This window comes from Sus scrofa, chromosome 13 (genome assembly GCF_000003025.6).
Source record: "Sus scrofa isolate TJ Tabasco breed Duroc chromosome 13, Sscrofa11.1, whole genome shotgun sequence".
Taxonomy (NCBI): Eukaryota; Metazoa; Chordata; class Mammalia; order Artiodactyla; family Suidae; genus Sus; species Sus scrofa.
The window spans coordinates 112,229,326-112,249,378 of NC_010455.5; the positions used below are offsets into that span (position 1 = coordinate 112,229,326).

The 20,053-nt window shown below is 32.6% G+C and overlaps 1 protein-coding gene across 14 annotated transcripts in view; it reads left to right on the plus strand.

Annotated features, from left to right (window-relative positions):
* The window catches only part of NLGN1 (neuroligin 1), an 876,196-nt gene that overhangs the window by 378,319 nt on the left and 477,824 nt on the right, over window positions 1-20,053 (plus strand). For 10 of the 14 annotated variants that reach the window (XM_021071182.1, XM_021071177.1, XM_021071175.1 and 7 more), the window contains 2 exons: window positions 12,447-12,506; window positions 19,698-19,850. In XM_021071182.1, coding sequence (XP_020926841.1) covers window positions 12,447-12,506; window positions 19,698-19,850 — 213 coding nt within the window. The remainder of the gene's footprint in view (window positions 1-12,446; window positions 12,507-19,697; window positions 19,851-20,053) is intronic. The other 4 variants (XM_021071184.1, XM_013990140.2, XM_013990141.2 and 1 more) reach the window with 1 other exon arrangement.

A 20,053-nucleotide genomic window follows, 5' to 3' on the forward strand; every position in this document is an offset into this window, starting at 1 on the left:
AGCCAGTATCCAGACCTATATATGTATATATCTGTCTCCAAGTCCATTACAACACACAGTATCAAGAAATATTAATATGTATTTTAGGAAATTCATAGACTTGTGAGTTTGGGAACATCTTTGAAATGAATCCAGAGATAATATTAAAAATATAAATTGCCTAATTAGAAAGAATATCAGCCCGTAACACTGTGGCTGAGTGCTGGGAGCTCCTGCTATGCCAGGCATCAACACTTTGGTTTCTTAAAACCAGCTGCAGTGAGGTCATCTGGGAAAGAAGCTAAAGCCAAAGCATCTTAGGTGCTAGAGTAGAGGGTTCTGGACAGCAATAATTTGCTAACCTGTACAGAACATTTCACTATTTCATTAGCCTATATGATCACACATTATCCCTAGGTATTCCTGCTCTTCTCTTAAGTCAGATTGACTATTTAATTTGTCCACATTTAAATTATTCCGTAAACAATTCAGTTTAATAATAGGCACTACGGGGAAATTGTTCCTCTTAACTTATATTACTTATTTGCTTTAAATTCTGTGATCTTTGTCCTTCCAAGTTGGTTGGATCGTTTTTAATAATTTTTTAGTTTTCCTTTTAAAGGCACATTTATAAATATGTATTTTTTAATTTTTAATTTAAATGACTTCTAAATAAAATGCTAATTAGGGGAATACTAAAGACTTTATAGTTGTAGTATTAGGTCTATTAGTTTGTGGGTTTTTTTAAGAGATCTATACTACATCAGACACTTCTACACCCAGTTTTCTGTTCCTCTGCTTGTCTTTTATTTTCATTTGACTGATTATAAGGGAGCTACCCAGATAAGAAATCTTAGATCCAGACATAGCTCTGTCTTTGGCTAGCTTTGGGGTTAGCAAAATCAGTTCATTCTCTACTGTTACTTTCTTGAGGACCTATAAAGTGAGAGGGTTTGAGAGTCACTCAGCAGGGCTTCCACCTCTAGTGTCTGTCCTGTGTATATGGGCATATATGGTAACTGGATTCCAAAGTGTTTCCATAGTTTCTAGTGTAAGCTTTGCATTGATTGTATCAGGCAAGAGGGAGCACAGAATTGTGTCCCCAACAGATTCCAGCTTACATGGTAAGAAAGAGTAAAGCAATGTGGAAGGGAGGGCATGGAGCAGAGAGTGAAACCACTTCTCTGAGGATCATAGATGTTTAACAAGGATGTGCATGTGTGAGACATGAAAAGTCATCTCGGGAACACACACTCACCACTAGGCTAGCGTCCCAGGAATTTAAAATTAGAGGGTTTATCTTCACTGGCTTATTTCCTAGAGAAACCCAGTTGGATAATAGGATCTTAATAAATACAGGTTCAATTTATTTATCTTACTTTTGCAGATAAAATGTAGCAATGTCTGGAATTAAGGTATTTTCACAATCGCGTCTTACTGAGAAGTAAAGAATTACCTATGATTCAAATCCTGAAGACAGAGGTTGAGCCAAAACACCAAGTAGTATACCTTTTTCTTCGGTGTAAACATTTTTTGCACATTATTCTAGAGGAGATGCCTTATGATCATCCATCTCTTTTCCTCCTCTCTGAGTTGATTATAATTAGAACTTTAAGGAATTAACTCTGTGGAATAAAACACAGGAGGCATGAGTGTGAAATCACTTTTTTGTGCAACATTGACCAGACTCACAGTGGAAAAAAGAGCTATTCTATTTTGGGTTTTTTTGTTTGTTTGTTTTTCCTCACATATATTCATAAGGACATTTATGTTCTGCTTTCTTAGCAAATTTCAATTACACAATTTGGTGTTATTAACTGTAGTCACAATGTGATGCATTAGATCCTCAGAACTTACCTGTCTTATAACTGAAAGATTTTACCCTTTTAGCAACCACTCACTATTTCTCCCACTCCCCTGACCCTGCCACTTATTTTTCTACTATTTCTATGAGTTTGACTTTTTTAAAAAAAGATTCCATGTATTAGTTGATACTATGCAGTACTTTTCTATTTGTCTTTCTCTGTATGGTTTGTTTTACTTAGCATAATGTCCTCCAATTTCATCCATGTTACTGCAAATGAGAGGATTTACTTCTTTTCTAAGGCTGAATAGTATTCACTTGTGTATTCACTTGTGTATGTATTTGTATATATGTGTGTGTATATACATACACATATGTGTATATATTCTCTCTCTCTCTCTCTCTCTCTCTCTCTCTCTATATATATATATATATATATATATATATACACATATATATGTATATACTACATTTTCTTTATCTGTTCATCTGCTGATGTCACTTAGGTTGTTTCCATACTTTGGGTATTGTGAATAATGCTGCTGTGAACATGGAAGTACAGATACCTTTTTAGGATAATGATTTCATTTCCTTTGGATATATACTCGAAGGTGAGGTTGCTGAATCATGTGGTACTTCCATTAACTTCTTGAGAAACCATCATAGTGTTTCCTTAGTGGTTATGCCACTTTACATTGTCACCAACAGTGTACAGGGATTCCTTTTTCTCCACATCCTCACCAACATTTGTTATCTCTTGTCTTTTTAATAAGAAACATCCTTAGAGATATGAGGTGATATCTAATTATGGTTTTAATTTGAATTTACATGGTGATTAGTGATGTGAACACCTTTTCATGTACCTGTTTATTATTCATAGGTCTCCTTTGGAAAATTATCTATTCAGGTTCTGAACTCCGTAATTGCATTTTTTTCCTAGGGTTGAATGAGTTCCTTATATATTTAAAACTATTAACCCCTTGTAGTATTTGTGGCTTAGAAACGTTTTATCCCATTCTATATTTTACCTTTGGATTTTGTTGATGTTTTCCTTTTCTGTGCAGAGCTTTTCAATTTGATGTAGTCCTACTTGTTTATTTTTGCTTTTATTGTCCTGCTTTTTGGTGTCAAGCACAAAAAATCATTCTTAAGACCAAATTTAAGGAGTTCATCCCTTAAGTTTTCTTCTAGGAGTATAAATGTTTCATGTTTTATGTTCAGGTATTTAATACATTTTGAGTTGATTTTGTGTATAGTCTAAGATTGGGTCCAGTTTCATTCTTTTGCATGTGGCTGTCCAGTTTTCCCAACCCCATTTATTGAAGAAACTGTCTTTTCCCCACCATATGTTCTTGACTCTTGTTGAAAATTAATTGACCATATATGCATGTGCTTATTTCTGGAGTCTTTATTCTGTTCTCTAGAACTTTGTCTATTTTTATACCATGCTGTTTTGAATACTATAGCTTTGTGATATAGTTTGAAGTCATGAAGTGTGATGCTTCCAGCTTTGTTCTTTCTCAAAGTTGCTTGGGCTATTTGAAATCTTATGGAATTATTTTTTCAAATGTTAGGATTGTTCTATTTCTGTGAAAAATGTCTGGGATTATTTGTTCAAATGTTAGGATTGTTCCATTTCTGTGAAAATTCTATTTCTGGAATTTTGAAGGGATTGCACTGAATCTATTGGTCACTTTGGGTGGTATGGGCATTAGAGCAATATTAATTCTTTCAATTTATAAACATGTGATATCATTCCATTTATTTTTGTCCTCTTAAGTTTCTTTCATCAATGTCTGAAATTTTTCATTGTGCAAGTATTTTGCCTCATTGTTTAAATCTATTCTTAAGAATTTTAATTGCTTTATGATATTATAAATGGGATAGTTTTAATAAATTCTCTTTCTGATATTTCATTGTTATGAAAACATGACTGATTTTTGTCTATTGGTTTTATATTCTGAAACTTTACTGAAATATTTATTAGTTTTAATGGCTTTTTTGGTGGAATCTTTAAAGTTTCTTTGTATAAGATCAAGTCATCTGCAAAGAGAGACAATTTTACTTCTTCTTATCTGATTGTTACTTTCTATTCCCTTTTCTTACCTAATTGTTTTGGTAGAACTTCCAGTACTGTGTTGAATAAAAGTGGTAAAAGTGAGCATCCTTGTCTAGTTTCTGATCTTAGAGAAAAAGCATTCAGCATTTTACCACTGTATGATACAGTATGATATTACCTGTACATTTGTCATATATGATCTTTATTAGGTTGAGATGACTTCCCTCTATACAGTTTGTTGAAAGTTGTTTATTTTTAATTATGAAAAGATGTTAAATTTTTCCAAATGCTTTTTCTTATCTATTGAGGTAGTCATTGATTTTTATCCTTCATTTTGTTAATGTGATGTTGTCACATTGATTCGAGAATGTTGAGCCATCCTTGCTTCCCTAGAATAAATCCCATTCAATCATGGTGTATACTCCTTTTAAAGTATTGTTAAATTCAGTTTTCTAATATTTTATTGAGAATTTTTTACATCTATGTTCATCAGGGATATTGCCTCTCGTTTTCTTTCTTTGTGGTGTGTCTTGGCTGTAATATCAGAGTAATGCTGGCCTTGTAACATTCCACTGTCTTGCATTTTTTTTTTTTTTTTGGAAGAGTTCACAATGATTGGTATTAGATTTTCTTTAAATGTTCATCAGAATTCAGACAATGTGTTTTAGAAAGCTTGGAATGAAAAGATAAAATCTGGAAAGAGTAAGGAGAACCTTATGGCTCAGTCTGGGACATTTAGTCTAAGATAATAAGGAATAAGGAGTGAGTAAAGATTTTTAAACAGAGTAGTGAAACAATGCAAGTAGTATTTAATGAACACTAATCTGAACTGCATTTAAAAAATATTTTACATGATTTGTTTCCATTTTGAATAAAAAAGTCTTATTTTTGCTCATGAATTTCTAAAACATCAAAACGAGTGTTATACTATATTTAGTTTTCATCTGTCTTGTTATAACTATTTTAAAACACAGTACAAGATCATTGTATATGCTTTTGCATTCTGTTCCATTGGTGTGCTTGCAGTTTTAGTCTTAGAAAGAATTGAATGTGTGTACATGTTAGTTGAGGATGATTATTAAATATTTTTTTTTCCCTTTCGGCTCACCACTAATATCTACTACTTCAAAAGTGTATAGAATACAAAATGGTTTGGGAGACAGTCTCATGTCTGGATTACAGTGGAAGCAACTAAAAGGCTATTGTAATAATTCGAGGATATAGTAATGTGGCTACAGACCAGGCTAATAATAGTCAGTTGGGGAGAGGGTGACAGAAACAAAATTTCTCTTGGAGTATTGATGAAATCTGGCTAAGACAAACGGGTGGAAGAAGAAACGGTTAAAGATTATTTCTGGATTTCTAGTTTTGAAACCGAGGGAAGGGTTGTACCTCTGAAAGCAAATCCTGTGCTGGGAAGTAAAACTGTCTTTGAGGTGGAAATTCTGGGCATCCCTGTTGTACTGAAGTGGGAGTGAAATATCCAAGTAGAAACAGCTTGTAGACTGTATCTTTTTATGAATATAAGAAAAGTTAGGATATGTTAAATCTCAGTTAATTCTTAGGCAAAATAAATATACATTTTATCAAAAACTTTTAAATATTTATAAAATCTCAGATATGCTGGACTCTTTGATTCTACTTTTTGGTGATATTCGTTTTATTTGCAAACAAAAATAGAGCAAGAAATTATATGCTCTTTTTCCTGATCTAATTTCTTCTAATAAAGCTATTCTCATCTGATGAAAATATAATTCAAGACTTCTATATAAAATATTCTCTGCCATATTTCTTCAGATAACTTTGTCTCTTTCTGATTTTCTGTTTAAGATCCAGATAGGGCAGAGTTTATCAGTCTGCGCTTTAACCTTTTAAATGGCTTTCTATTGCTTTTAGGATTGAGACAAGAATTCCAGAGCTTGAGGCACTGCAAGCTCTGAATGCTGCCCATCTGTCTCTCCATTCTCATCACCACTACTTTGTGTTCTACTACCCATGTGGCAGCCTCACCAACCTTCAGTCTCCTTCTCATTTTATGGCTTTTCACATGCTATTTTTTTCTGTCTGACATCTTCTTCTCACCCTCTCTTCCATCCCTGGCCTCCTTTCCTGCTTAGTACTCACTCATCCTTTAGTCTTTGGACCATGGTATACTTATTTAGTGAAGACTGCCTAGGCTCAATCGGGTCCCCTTTTCTAACCTCTGGTAACGTCAAGACTTTATACTATAACACAGTTTGTAAGTATGTGTTTAGATGTGTTATTCTTTGTTTAATGTTTCTTTCTCCACCAAAATTAATTTTCATGAGGGCAAGTCTCTTGCTTTTTTTGCCCACCATAATATCCTGAGGACATAAGTAATATACGTTTGTGGAATGACTAGATGACTGGATACTGACAGCAGTGACTGGGAGGTTGGACTATTGATGCCATGTCAGTCCTTAAGCCTTGTTGAGATAGCTCTAGCATCTGATGGTATTTGTGACCTTGCCATACTCCAGGTACATCTCTGGATAACATGTGGAAGCCAGAGCAGTGGACACTGTCTTCATGAAGTCCTGAAAGGCTTATATAGCTTATAGCCACATTGCTCCAGATGGGAAGGGAACATTATTTTGATATTCTTCAAGCAATAAAAATACTATGTCTGCATTTTTAAAAAATCAAATATAATGTTAAAAAATAATGAGGTTTTGCCAATTTGGTGATGCTCAGATTAGGCGTTAACCTATTTTACTTTATATCTAATTAAAATTTTTCTGAGATCCTATAATTTTTATTTTAGACAAGATTGCTTTTGACTTCAAAGTGTTGTAATCAAGGTAGTTTTATAAAGAAAAAAAAAAAACTTGTTTTTTGTATAAACATAAATAAGCTCTTCTCAGTGTTCTGGACCCAAAAAGATTTTTCTTTCCCTCTTTTGCAGACTTTGACATCAGATTCTCTTTTTCCCAAAAGTCATGTTTACAGCTGTGTTCTTCCTCTAAAGAACGTCTGAGGGAAAATCTTTTGTGTTCATGTAGGTGTTTTCTTCTAACACAAAGATAAACATGGAGCATGCTTGCTGTTTTCATACTCTTGGAGGCCAGTCACTTCCATAGTATATGTACATACAAACCATTAGCTTAAACAGAGCTCACGGGGGCATAGCAGTGCCACCAAAATCTGCATAGATATGGAGTCTTTGAAAACTATCAATCATTCCAGTGTTTACTTCTACTATCTTATCATAGCCATTTGCATCACATTGAATTTTATTATAATGTAGATTTATGACATTAACTAAAAATGTTGCATTTTTAATTGAAAAATTTTCAAGAAATAAAATTATTTTTCAGCTATGATTTTTAAATATATGTTCATATAATCAATAATTTAAGAAGTGTGATAACATTAATACAGTAGTATCAAATTAATGAACGTTATTTCAAATCAGCTGCTTTCAAGCATTTCTCTATTAAGAAGTGTGTATTGCAATTATATAACATCGACTAGGCTTCAGTGTGTAAAGTTTGGTACCTTTGCAATGACAACAATTGTTGTAATATCTGATTTCTTAAAGTCATATTTTAGTGTTTATCAATTTGGAATAAATCAGATACAGTGAAATATTGCTGTTTTAACTTAAAATATATAGAATTCTAGCATTGTCCTCCATATATTTTTCAGACATAGTTAGATTGTTTTACATCCTTGATCCTAATTTAAAAAATTAAATTCGTCCTAACAACATCCCTGTAAAGGTCTAGCTGGCTTCTAGTTGCTCCAGAACAACATGTAACATCTTTTAATTTTCCCATTGTGTGGAAGTGGCTTTAGAAACGCTGTCAAGCCAGTTTTCATCGAAAGGCCGTTGGGTAAAGAGGACAGGGAAAGAGTACAGTGATGTCATTAGCCAGGGCTCTCCATCTGTCAAGACGGGATTCATGGAAGCCTGGAGCTCTAAATAATCCGAAAAATTTCAAAGACATATTCTCTTAAGACGGGCACATTTCAGAGTTCCCGTTGTGGTGCAGCAGAAATAAATCCGACTAGTATCCATAAGGATGCAGGTTCCATCCCTGGCCTTGCTCAGTGGGTGGGGGAATCTGGCGTTGCTGTGAGCTGTGGTGTAGGTCGCAGGTGCACCTCAGATCGTGTATTGCTGTGGCTATGGTGTAGGCCAGCAGCTACAGCTCTGATTCAACACTCCTAGCCTGGAAACTTCCATATGCTGCAGGTGCGGCCCCAAAAAGCAATCTGACTAGTAGCCATGAGGGTACAGGTTCTATCCCTGGCCTTGCTCGGTGGGTTGAGGCTGCTTTGGGCTGTGGCGTAGGCTGACAGCTCCAGCTCCAGCTCCAGCTACAGATCCCAGACCCCTAGCCTGGGAACTTCCATATGCTGCAGGTATGGCACTAAAAAGACAAAAAAAAATTTTTAAAATAAAAGCCACGTTTCTCATGGATAGCTTTCTAATGCAGGAGCTAATGTTACCCTCAACCTACTTGCCTTTTGCAGATATATGTGACACAAAATATGGATATTTCTGCTGAATTGAACCTGCAATGAAGGAATTTATAATCAGTTTTAATGTATTTGAGACCTAAAGTATATTAGACCTGCATCAAAGGGAATGATAAAAAGCAGTATTAATGTGGGTGGATAGTAATTATTTTGGAGCTCATAATTATTCTCCTGTTAACTGGAGAGAAATGCTGATATTTTTATTCCTTTTTTAAAAAATGAAAGACACTGTGGTCAGATTCTGAAATGTCAGAATGCATCATACATCCTTTGTAAAGTCTGATACTTTGAATTATACTTATGTTAATGGAAAAGGAACTATTCTGGATTTAAATGAGTTCAGAGTTCATGACTAGGAGTCTTTTTGCCTTTCTTAGTCGTGTTGTTTCACCACTGAATCTATTTATTGCCTGTAGGAGGTAAAAAATATAGTAATTACTCTCACTCCCTTTCAAAAAGACATGAGGTCTGCTTTCTTATTAACTCTAATAAGAGTTATGTGTGAGTTTTTCAAGGAGGACAGACCCTATAGATTTTCAAGATAGAATAAATCACTTCTACACTCAGGTTTTAGAGGACTCATTTGCTTTATATTTTGGTGATTTAAGATACCCATTTAAACTGCTGGTATTGAAGATGCACTATTTGTAGTTTAAAAGACGCATAAGCTGTGGTTGGAATGTTGATAATCATTGTTATTTATGTTGAAGGATAAATGTTTTACCCTCTGGAGAAGTCAGTTGATCAACCTGCAGGAATACATAGTCTCTAAATTTTGGTAACCTAATTTTCTTTTCATAAGAAAAGTAATGACAATTACCTCTTGCAATTATTATTAAAAAATTTTAATATCAGTAATTACATCTACAGTAACAGATTAAAATAAAGGTAAAATGAGCCAGAGGTGCTAATATTCTAGAAAGAAGGGCGATCAAGACAATGGGTTTTCTTTATAGCCTGGGGATAAGGAATCCTGAGATCATGTAGGGATCTGTTTCTATAAACCACTAATATGTGTTTATTCTACTAAGGCTTCCTCAGAGGAACCAATGTTGAGTTAGGCTCTCAATTTGCAACCCAGAACCTCTTAGATATTTATTCTCAGTGCCTTTAGGCAAACAAGACAAACGAAATCTGTTTTCTTTCTTTTTACAACCTTTGTGTTTTTGTGTATGTGTGTATGTGTAAAACATTATCAGCCCTCTTCTGCCCAGATAACCTTTAAAATATCAGATTTGTAAAAAAAATTCTTAATGTTAAGAAAACCCAGCTATGCTTGATTCACTAAAATACTGCTGGAATCCATATGTGGGGCAATTTAATATCATCCAATAATAAGGTTTTAAATAAAATCTACTAAATAATAGTCAATAAATGAAATTCTTTAGTTGCAAGAGTGACTTAATCCTCCCATAGAATAGTGATGTCCTTATCTATTTATGATGCTGAAGCATCAGTCTTTAACTCTTCAGATTTGCTATCTATCAGTCTTTAACTCTTCAGATATGCTACTGTAAAAGATGCTTCATGAAGTGTATGTATGTAATCTTTATCCCACATCACTTAAGAGGCATGCAGCTTTCTGAGTAGGGAAGGTGATAATAAATAACATAGTAAAAATCTGGTTCATGGAAAAATTCTCTCCTATACATAGTGTCATTTCCATGGCTTATCTGCTTATACAGACACAGAGTCAAATAGCAATTGAGAACTATGCCCTGTGTGTGAAAAAATGGGAGATCACGTGTTAATAAAAATTCTTTAAACATCCCACATCCCACATAGACCAAGAGCTACCAGTTTTGTGTGCTGCATGCAAAGTATATAAAACTTTTGGCTCTTAGCTGTAAACATGAACTATTTCCCAAAGGAGTCATGTAAGTTGCCTTGGGTACTGTAGGAGGAGAAAGAAAGATAATTGTCCGAGAGAGATACCATATAAAGCTTCACACTTAACTTGTGATAGGTTTTCCATTTGTCACCAAAAATTATTGATCTAACAATTCAGAAAAAAAAAATTTAAGCTTACATTAGGGGCTGTGTTATATAGCCAAGAGTTAAGCAAATTAAGTAATTTAACTAAAATTGGAAAACTGTTGTGGTTTTGGCAGCAATAAATAATTACCATTACACTTAATCTGTGTTATAACCAGTAAATAAAACCATAATTTCTACATAGTATCCCTAGAAATAGAAATGCAAGAAAATATATTTGTTGAAGTTTGTTCATTTACTCCTTTTGATAATTATAGCAAAAAAGTAAACGCTTGAAATGTTCCAAATCTAATATTTTACATGATATTTTAAAATTAGAATCTTTCAAATATAGTTCTGATACAGGAATTTTCAAATTTAAATTAAAAAGATTTCTATTTTTCAGAAATGCGGCAACATTGTTACATGAACATCAAATAATACTGAGGATACTTTCTGACCTTAAAAAGACTAAATGTAGATTTCTGTGAACTTGCAACTGAGTGCTAATTAACACAAACTATTGCTTTCATCTAGGTTTTTTATTAATGAAATGATTGCTTGCAGGACTGTGAAATATATCATTTAATTTACTGTGTACAGCTCCTTTGTCTGTATTTGAAATGCCTTTAAACCACGACCTTACAGTTGAGTAGCCAATGGGTCCCTTCAGTTGCATCATCAATTTCTCCATTTCTAACCTTTTGATCTTTGCCGGTTAATATTATTTTTCAAGGTTGTCTCTCTGAGCTGATGAAACAACTATATTATATCTCTTTTTTTCCTTCTGTTTTGTGGGATTTTTTTTTTTTATTCTTTGAGGGCTGTAATATTAGGTCTTGTCTTGAATTGTAAACATAATGCAGAGTAATTGCTGAAAGACTTAGAAATCTTTCTCAAAATGTTTAATAATCCTTCCCTATGAAGTGTGCTTAGAGTTAATGCCTGCTTCTTTACTATTTATCTTATTGAAATCAACACATGACTTTCAGTCCCCATTTTTTTTCTTCCTTTTTCTATGACTGTTATTTTATGCATGACAAAATTCTCTTGCTTATGGTTATGTGGTTGGCTGTCTTTTAACATGAGTGTCCTGTGTTTGTAATGATTGCTTTTTGCATGAGGATTATGAAATGCCAAACAAATTAAATGGTTGTGGAAACAAAAAGAAATGTAGGGCTTCACTTGCTTTTTTGTGTGCTGAATATGTCAATTATGTGACGCTTAAAATTACTTTCATATGGCCTTTGACTTCCCCTTTGGTGTGCTCCTTTATTCTAGCAAATTAGTATTGTTAAATATAATAAAACATTTATTAAACATTCACAGTATTTTAATGCAATTATTATCTTAAAGCATGATCCCATTATAAATAACTATACTGGGCATGAAGTTGCATGAGGGCATAATTCCATTATATTTCTAATTGATTATGAAGTATAAGCCCTGACTCTGTAACTACCTTAATTGCTAAACACTGACTTCTACCAGTGATAACTTTGCTCTGTTTTAAATTCACAGATAATAATTAATCAAATCATACGGGGAAATATTTGTGTAATATCAAGTAATTTTAAAAAGTCACAGTTTTGAAAAATGTATATATAAAAATGTATAAAACCTATGTGTTAATTATCTTACCAAAAAAAAAGAAAAAAGAAAAAGCTCCCTAAAATATTCATATTTCTGTTTTCCCTAATGCTATTATATTGTCCCAAATTAAAGAATGAATTTGGCCTACTTCCTTTATTGTTGTCACCAATTCAAATTAGAAAGGACATTGAATAAATTAAGTTCTTTCAGCTAATAAAATTGTTTACTTTTTTTTGTATGCAGTGGGTATTTAAAATAATCATTTCCTTTGCTTACGACCTGAGTTTCAAATCATAATGTATTTTTTATGCTGAATATACTGACGGACCAAGTCTTCTATGAGATATTTTGGGGAAAAGGAGTTTTTTTCCTTAAACAAAATAGATAATCAACTTTGATGTAACCACTTCCCCACTCTTTTTGGAAATATCCTTGAGAATTTTAATATTTGCATTTATTTTTTTCCCCTCAGTCTTGTTTATTCTTGAATTGTCTTTTTTTTTCCCTCCATTTCTCCATTCTCAATCCTAGGTCCCCTTACAAAGAAACAGACAGATGATTTAGGTGATAATGACGGTGCTGAAGATGAAGGTATTTTTTTCCACCAAATCTACTTGCATGACAAGGGCCTCAATCACTTTTTCCACCCCTTTCTATTTTTTTACTTCTTGTCTTTTTTTGAAGAGTTGTTTTTAATTCCCGTTTTTGATGTGTTTTGTCTTCTTGCTTGTTGTTACATATAAATACACATTTTTAATTTTTAAAAAGATGAATGTTAAGTTTTGCTTTTGACGCCAACCATTACAATGTTTTAAAAAGAGGGGCATTTTTTGTTTTCTTGAACTGACTTTTGATATGTTTCATCCCATGTTTTGACTGAAATTTGTCCATATTCTTTGAACTAACTAACAATCTCTCCCCCTGTAGTCTCTCTGTACCCATTTTGCATGTTTTCTAATATATGTAAATATTTTACCCAGTATCAAAATGTTTTTCATTTTTACATTTGATATTTGTTTAAAAAGAACCCAACACCCAGTAATAAGAAGGATAAGCTAAAAGCTGATATAAAGTGTTTCTTGAGCAATAAATTTAGATTTAAAAAAATACTGTTTTCTGCTTATTTGCTTAACTGTTACATAAGACATGAAACTATATAGATATGAAAGGCATTACACATATTCACATAACTGTAGTGAACATTATGCAACCATTTATGTACTCTGAGATTAGATGAATATCCTTTAATTTCAAAGGCACATAATTTTATGATTGACAAATGAAAATGTTCTGAATTTCAAATTGTTGCCAACTATATGTAATGATGTATTTCTTACTGTACTAATACCCAAATTCTTTTCTCTTTCCAACTTTCTTATTCTGAATACTCTGTGAATGTAAGCACTCACTAGACTGATTTGACATATTTCATTCTATCGTGTATCTTTACCTGACATTAATTGGAGTATCTAGAGAGGCCCATTGATTCTTTCAGTTCATTTTCATTCCAATTAGTTTTTTTTAATGCCACGCTAGTTATGAATCTTAGAGAGATGATGAAGGTAATCCCAGGTTTAAAAATAATTCCCAGAACCCTAGAAATTAAATCCCATTAATTAAGATATTAATGATATGGTAAGAAAGACTTTCCAAAATAAAATCATCCACAATAGGCCAGCAGAAGAGCTAGTTTCATGAGCTACAACTATGAATGAATTAATCTTTTTCTAAACAATTTGAATTGTTTTCATTAAGATGTATGAATTCAATAACTACTTTATAGAAGATTAAATTATAGAAGTATTAAAAGCTCAAAAAAATATCAGGTATTAATATTTTTAACATTTAAGATTTTTATTAAATGAAATTTATGATATTGGATTAAATATTCATTTACCATGAATGCCACTGGTGGATTAAAGATTAAATACAATGCAGCCATTAAGATTTGAAATAAATCATTATAGCTGCCCAAGATTATCATTTTGAATGCTAATAGCTAAAAATAAACTTGTAATATCAAAATGCAAATTTTTATTTTTTTTTAACGCTGTTAGTAATCTGAAATATTAAAACGTCAAAGACATTTATTCACTTTGAGGACCTGGATTATTGTCCCTAGTGCTCTGTGAAGAGTCCTTCCACTTGGGGTCTTAGAGATTTCTTGAACCCTCTGAAAATTCTTTTTTTTTTTTAAGGGCAGCACCTGGTGCATATGGAAGATCCCAGGCTAGGGGTCAATTGAAGTTGTAGCCTCTGACCTACACTACAGCCACAGCAACACGGGATCCGAGACACATCTCTAACCTACACCACAGCTCACGGCAATGCCAGACCCTTAACCCACTGAAGCGAGGCCAGGGATTGAACCCATGTCCTTATGAATACTAGTCGGGTTTGTTACCCCTGAGCCACAATGAGAACCTAAAAATTCTTAACTCTTAGATATTTGTTATCTAAGTAATACTTAAATATAAAATATTTCTTAGTGTGTAGCTTTGTAAACTCCAAATTTTCCAAGAGTACTCACAAGATTAGTATACATCATTTTCCTGTTTAACAAATATTTAGATGGATTTAATGTGCTTTTTATTTTTCTTTTGGTAAAAGAGCATCAAGTAAGACATTTATATGTTTACAAATGATAACTCCGAGCAACCACAGTGAGCTAAGCCCTGTAAATATGAATATATTTCATAGACCTATCTTAAAGCACATTTACCATTTTAAAATAGTCATTAAAAATATCCTAAACCCCTATTTAAATTGGCAAGTAGTAGTCAAGTTAAGTACTAAGCCAGTCAGTCATAAGAGTTACCAAATTGATAAATATTTTTAAACACTCTAAATATAATGTCAAAGCAGTAAATTCGAGTTCTATCTATTCCTCTATATTGTTGTTTTGGATAATTGTTTATACGTGAAAGATAAATTCAAATATCCTACAGGATTAAAAAGAAACCTTCATAGAAAAGTGTGAGCATTTTATATTCAGTGCATATGACAATTATTTTTGTAGATATGAAGGTGAATGAAAACTGAAGCCAATTTTCACATTTGTTCCAGATCTTGAAGCAACATTACTGGATAAAGTAACAAATATAGACTGTTTGATAAACTACTCGAAAATACTTAAATCAGAAGTCTGGTTATATGGTGTTTATATGGAATTCTCCATTATTTCCTGATAGCCCAACTCTTGTACCTGCTCTCTAGGTTTCTGTCTCAGCTATTCAAAGGCGGTCTGAGACATTGATTGGCCTGTCCCTTACTGACCTCTCAATGGAGCACTATTCTTTACTTTTAATTCTCATTTGTGTCTTTGCCATTGTTCTTTTGCCAGTTTTAGGCCAAATGCAGTTTATTACTCTTCATTTATGTTATAAAACATTATAAAATGATCAAAAGAGCTACATATTTTAATAATAGGCTATTGACATAGTTTCCAAAAAACTCATTTGAAGTAATAAAAAATGATTAAAGCAACACCCTAGATTTCTATCATTTATTTTGGGGATTTAAGATATATCTAAAATTTTTAGAAATTGTGCTAGGAATACTTTAATATTTCAATATTCAAATGCAGTTTTATATCCTACCTAGAGCTTTTTGAAAATTTTTTGGTAGATTTTTGTGTCTTTTTTTTAAACTAAAAATTGTACTTTTAATTGTGTTAAGTACAGTTTAACAAACACAAATTTATCTAACACTTCTATATTCTTTTAATGGTTCAAATAATAACTGAGGTTCATCAAGTGAGTAGGGAGGTGAAAAAAAATCTTGAAATATCTTTAAATATATTAGAGAAGGTTTTAATTGAGGCAATATGCCACAACTTAAAAATTGTCTTAACACCACAAGCTCTAAATTGTGGGTAAGTAAATACTTTATGAATTCTTTAAGAAAAAAGAAACTGGCCACTGGTGCAGCCCTAAAAAGAAAAAGAAAAAAAAAAAAGAAACTAGTAAACATGTTTAAGGAGTTATGTGACTAATAATTATTCATCAGGAAAATTTAAGGGAATTATGACTTTAAACATTGGTTGTCAGGCAAAAACAAATCCTCATTAAGTGCTCTAATTGACACATGTACATTGACTTAAAATTGTGGTTTAATAAAGATAAAATTGTTACTAAAATTTAAAATCAAGGTGTATACTCAGATTCCATGTTCATTATTTTTTAACTTGAAAACTTAGTTTCTTACCATAAAAATTTTAGAAGAAAAATAATCATCACTGTAGTATCTTTTATCTCTCACTTTTCTCCAGAGACCTAGATGCTTAGCAAAGCTTGAAAACATTCCAAATAACAGAAAATACAAGCATGCTTTATGAACATTTGTAGTTTTATTAGACTTGAACTAGTGTTTTAGTCTCTGAGAGTATTCTTTTTATTTTAGTAAAGTTAGTAGTACCTGTTTAGCAAAATCAGAAATTTTAGGTGAAATCCACCTTGTATCTAGGGGAAAATATGAGACAAGATTTAGAGGCTTGGCTCTAAAAAATTCATTATAAATTACTATATCTGATATATTTTCACTAGAGACATAGTGGCTACCCCAAGTTTTATTATTAAAATGATTGCGTTAGCATATAGTATCTAATAGTAGGGCTAGCTGATGTAGCAATTGCATTTATAGGTCTGATTCTTTTTATTTTTAACTTCTATTTGTTTATGGCCACACCCATGACATATGGAAGTTCTTGGGCCAAGGACTGAATCCGAGCCATAGCTGTCACCTACACTGCTGCTTTGGCAACACCAGTTCCTTTAACCCACTGTGCCAGACCGGGAATGTTTGCACCTTCAAAGTGACCCAAGCTGCTGCAATTGGATTCTTAACCCAATGCGCCACATCGGAAACTCAGAGTCTGGTTCTTTTTATAATCAAAATAAATATAGGTATAATTTAAGCTATTTATATTTATTGTTATATTATTATATTACTATATATATATTAAAATTTTAAAAATTACTATTTATATTTACATGAAAAAGACCTTTAGATTATGAAGAAAAGTAAAGTCTAAGACAGGCCCTGTTATAAAACTCAATCAAAAGTAAAGTCTAAGGTGGACCACTCTTTTAAAATATAATGAAGTAGTTCTGTAATATAAACATGGCATTTCCCAAACTTTATCAGCAATATTAAGAGTTTTGTACAAGAATTGTACCTATTTTAGTAATTAATACCCCCCATAGCATTAACTTCAGGGTAACTTCAGAAGAAATATTGTTCAGAACACAGCATTGGAATTTCTTTATAGAAAAAACTGTTGCCTGTGTTAAGTTCTTAGAAAAAGTTGAAATCGTGAGAAGTTCGGAAAGACAAATTAGAAATCAGAATCGGCCCAAACTATCAGTGATCCTTTCATGTCTAATTTTCAAAGAAAAATAAGAAATGGCTCCTGGAATCTCTTGTCATATTTTCACTGTTTCCTGACAGTGTCCACTTCATTCTGCTTTTAGGTCTGAAATGTGGCAAGTCTTCTCAATGTGTGCCTGTATTGTTTTCCAGGTGAACAGAATGATTCTACCAAGATTTCATTACTGTTCACAGTGGTGCTTTGTAATTCTATGTAATTTTAATTAAAGAAGAATTTTGAAACAGCCTCCCTCTGTGCTACCTCCAAGCATACAATTAGCAGCGTACAGTGTCTGCTGTGAACAGTCAGTTAATGATTTCAGTTTAATAATTTATTATTGCTTCTTCAGTGCCAGCCATACAAGAAAAAAAATAAGCTAAAACTGTATGCGGCAAACAGGCATTTAAGGAGGAGAGTTTGACAATTTCAAAAGAATTGTTTTCTCTCTGGGAGCTTAACATCCCCACAAGCCCCCCAGTTTTACAAATGATTGAATATCATTTTCCCTCCCAAGGATTTAAGGAGAAAATTTAGTTTTTTACATTAAATGTACCTGTATGAAGTGGATGGTTTTGATGTCAAAGTATCCTCTTATCATCACTTAAAAATAAGACTCTTTTCTCAAGTACACCCTTGCAGGGAGGGGAAAAGATTGTGATAAATTTATACACTGGTATTAAGTATTATGTAAAATTTAAAGTAGTCTTTTAAAAAGTCTCTAAATTCTGCAATTAACTATTTCCCCAAGTTGAAAATCAGGACAAACAAGTTAAGCTACAGTTTCCAATCTTAAAATGATTTTTCATTGAAAGAAATCACTTTATTATTATAGTAGGAAAATTAAAGCATTTATATTAGTCATCTTTTTTACAAGAAATGTAAAGCAGTATTTAAATTTTTTTTCATGGTTTTGTGTCAGATCCTATCTAAATGCTGAAACCTCAGTCATAATTATGTAGGAGAATTATTTGATTAAAAAATTGTCAAAAACAAAGGAACAAAGCCATACTTTTGAATGACTACCCATTTTTGTAGGTAGCAGAGATTATAGAGGAAGTTCTTATTATGGTTTAGTGGTAACAAACCCAACTAGTATCCATGAAGACATGGGTTAGAGCCCTGGCCTCACTCAGTGGGTTAAGGATCCTGCATTGCTGTGGCTGTGGTGTAGGCCGGCTGTAGCTCTGATGTGACCCCTAGCCTGGGAATTTCCATGTGCCACGGGTGCTGCCCTAAAAAGACAAAAAAAAAAAAAAAAAAAGAGACAGAGAGATCATGGACTATTATATAATAGTGATGTTTTGGATATGTAGATATTTATAATCTATAGATATATGTACACATACAATATTTCAATCTATATAATAGTTAAAACCATTTCACCAATATACAGTTTAGCATTTTTCTCTAGAAATTAGTACATTTTTTACCAAGTAAAATTATCCCATTTTCCCCTTACATATTATTTTTAGATCCTTATTGAAAACTATATAATTGGTGTAAAGTATCTTAGAAAAGCAAATAAAATTGACTAAGATTTAGAACTGTAGAAATCACTTTTAACGTCACCCTAAACTTTGGAACTTTATGCTTGGACTTAGCTGTATTCTTGTCTTGTGTCTACATGACAAAATCTTAGAGCCAAAGTGGGGCTAAGAAGAGTACAGTAGTCACAAAGAGGGTGAAAAATATGTTAGTACGTTTTCTTCTTCCAAAGGGTAAGAGTAGTTGTAATGAACAGATGACCTGGACTTAACTGAAAAATATCACATAAATGACAGTCACATTAATGCAACAAAGACAGATATATAGATTTATGGGCTTTACTGCCTTAAGCATTCATCTGACAGCACTTGAATAATTAAATGAAATTCTTGCAACTTCTATAACACAGTGTTTTAATTATGCTCACAAATTGGAGCATAAGTTATTCAATGTAATTATGATGCATTCAATAAAAATCTTTACAGTAATTAAGAAATGGAAAAACAAGAGTGTTTTATTCACAATAGCAGTGGTACCATCATCCTTAGTTTATGGCCCATAAATTCCATATGAGGTCTATAACATTTGTCAAAAGAAGTTTTAAGAATCATTGTCATTCTGTCATTTCTTTTGATTCTACTGGAATCACTTTAAAAAAAGTAACAAAATTCACACTTTTTTCCAATTTGAGTTTTGTAATTCACGTTATAATTTTTAACAAGATCTTAGGTAGAAAACAATGGGTATCTATCACTCTTTTCTGCAATAGCTCTTAATATGAGTTGCTTAAGAAACACTTTACAAAGACAGCAATTTAAAGAACTGCATTAAAATCATGCCTTCCTGTCCCTAAAATGGAAAATATATTCTCTGCTTCATTTTGCGTGTTTTTTGAGGATAAGAACAATTGCCAACTATTTATTTTTCAGATATTCGGGACAGTGGAGGTCCCAAACCAGTGATGGTGTATATCCATGGTGGCTCATATATGGAAGGGACTGGAAATTTATATGATGGGAGTGTCTTGGCAAGTTATGGGAATGTGATCGTCATCACAGTCAACTACCGACTTGGGGTACTTGGTAAGAAGTCTCTCTTTTCTTTTTTCACTATCAGTCCGTGAAGTATGTGATAGTTTTGGTTTGAATTTTTGTTTTGCTTTGCTTTGTTTCACTTATTGTCCTGTGCTTGCTGATTTTGAACCAAAATTTGATATTTTCAATATTCTATAAATATTCATAAATTACTTGACAAAACACAGCTGGGGTTGGTTTTAATATTTAAA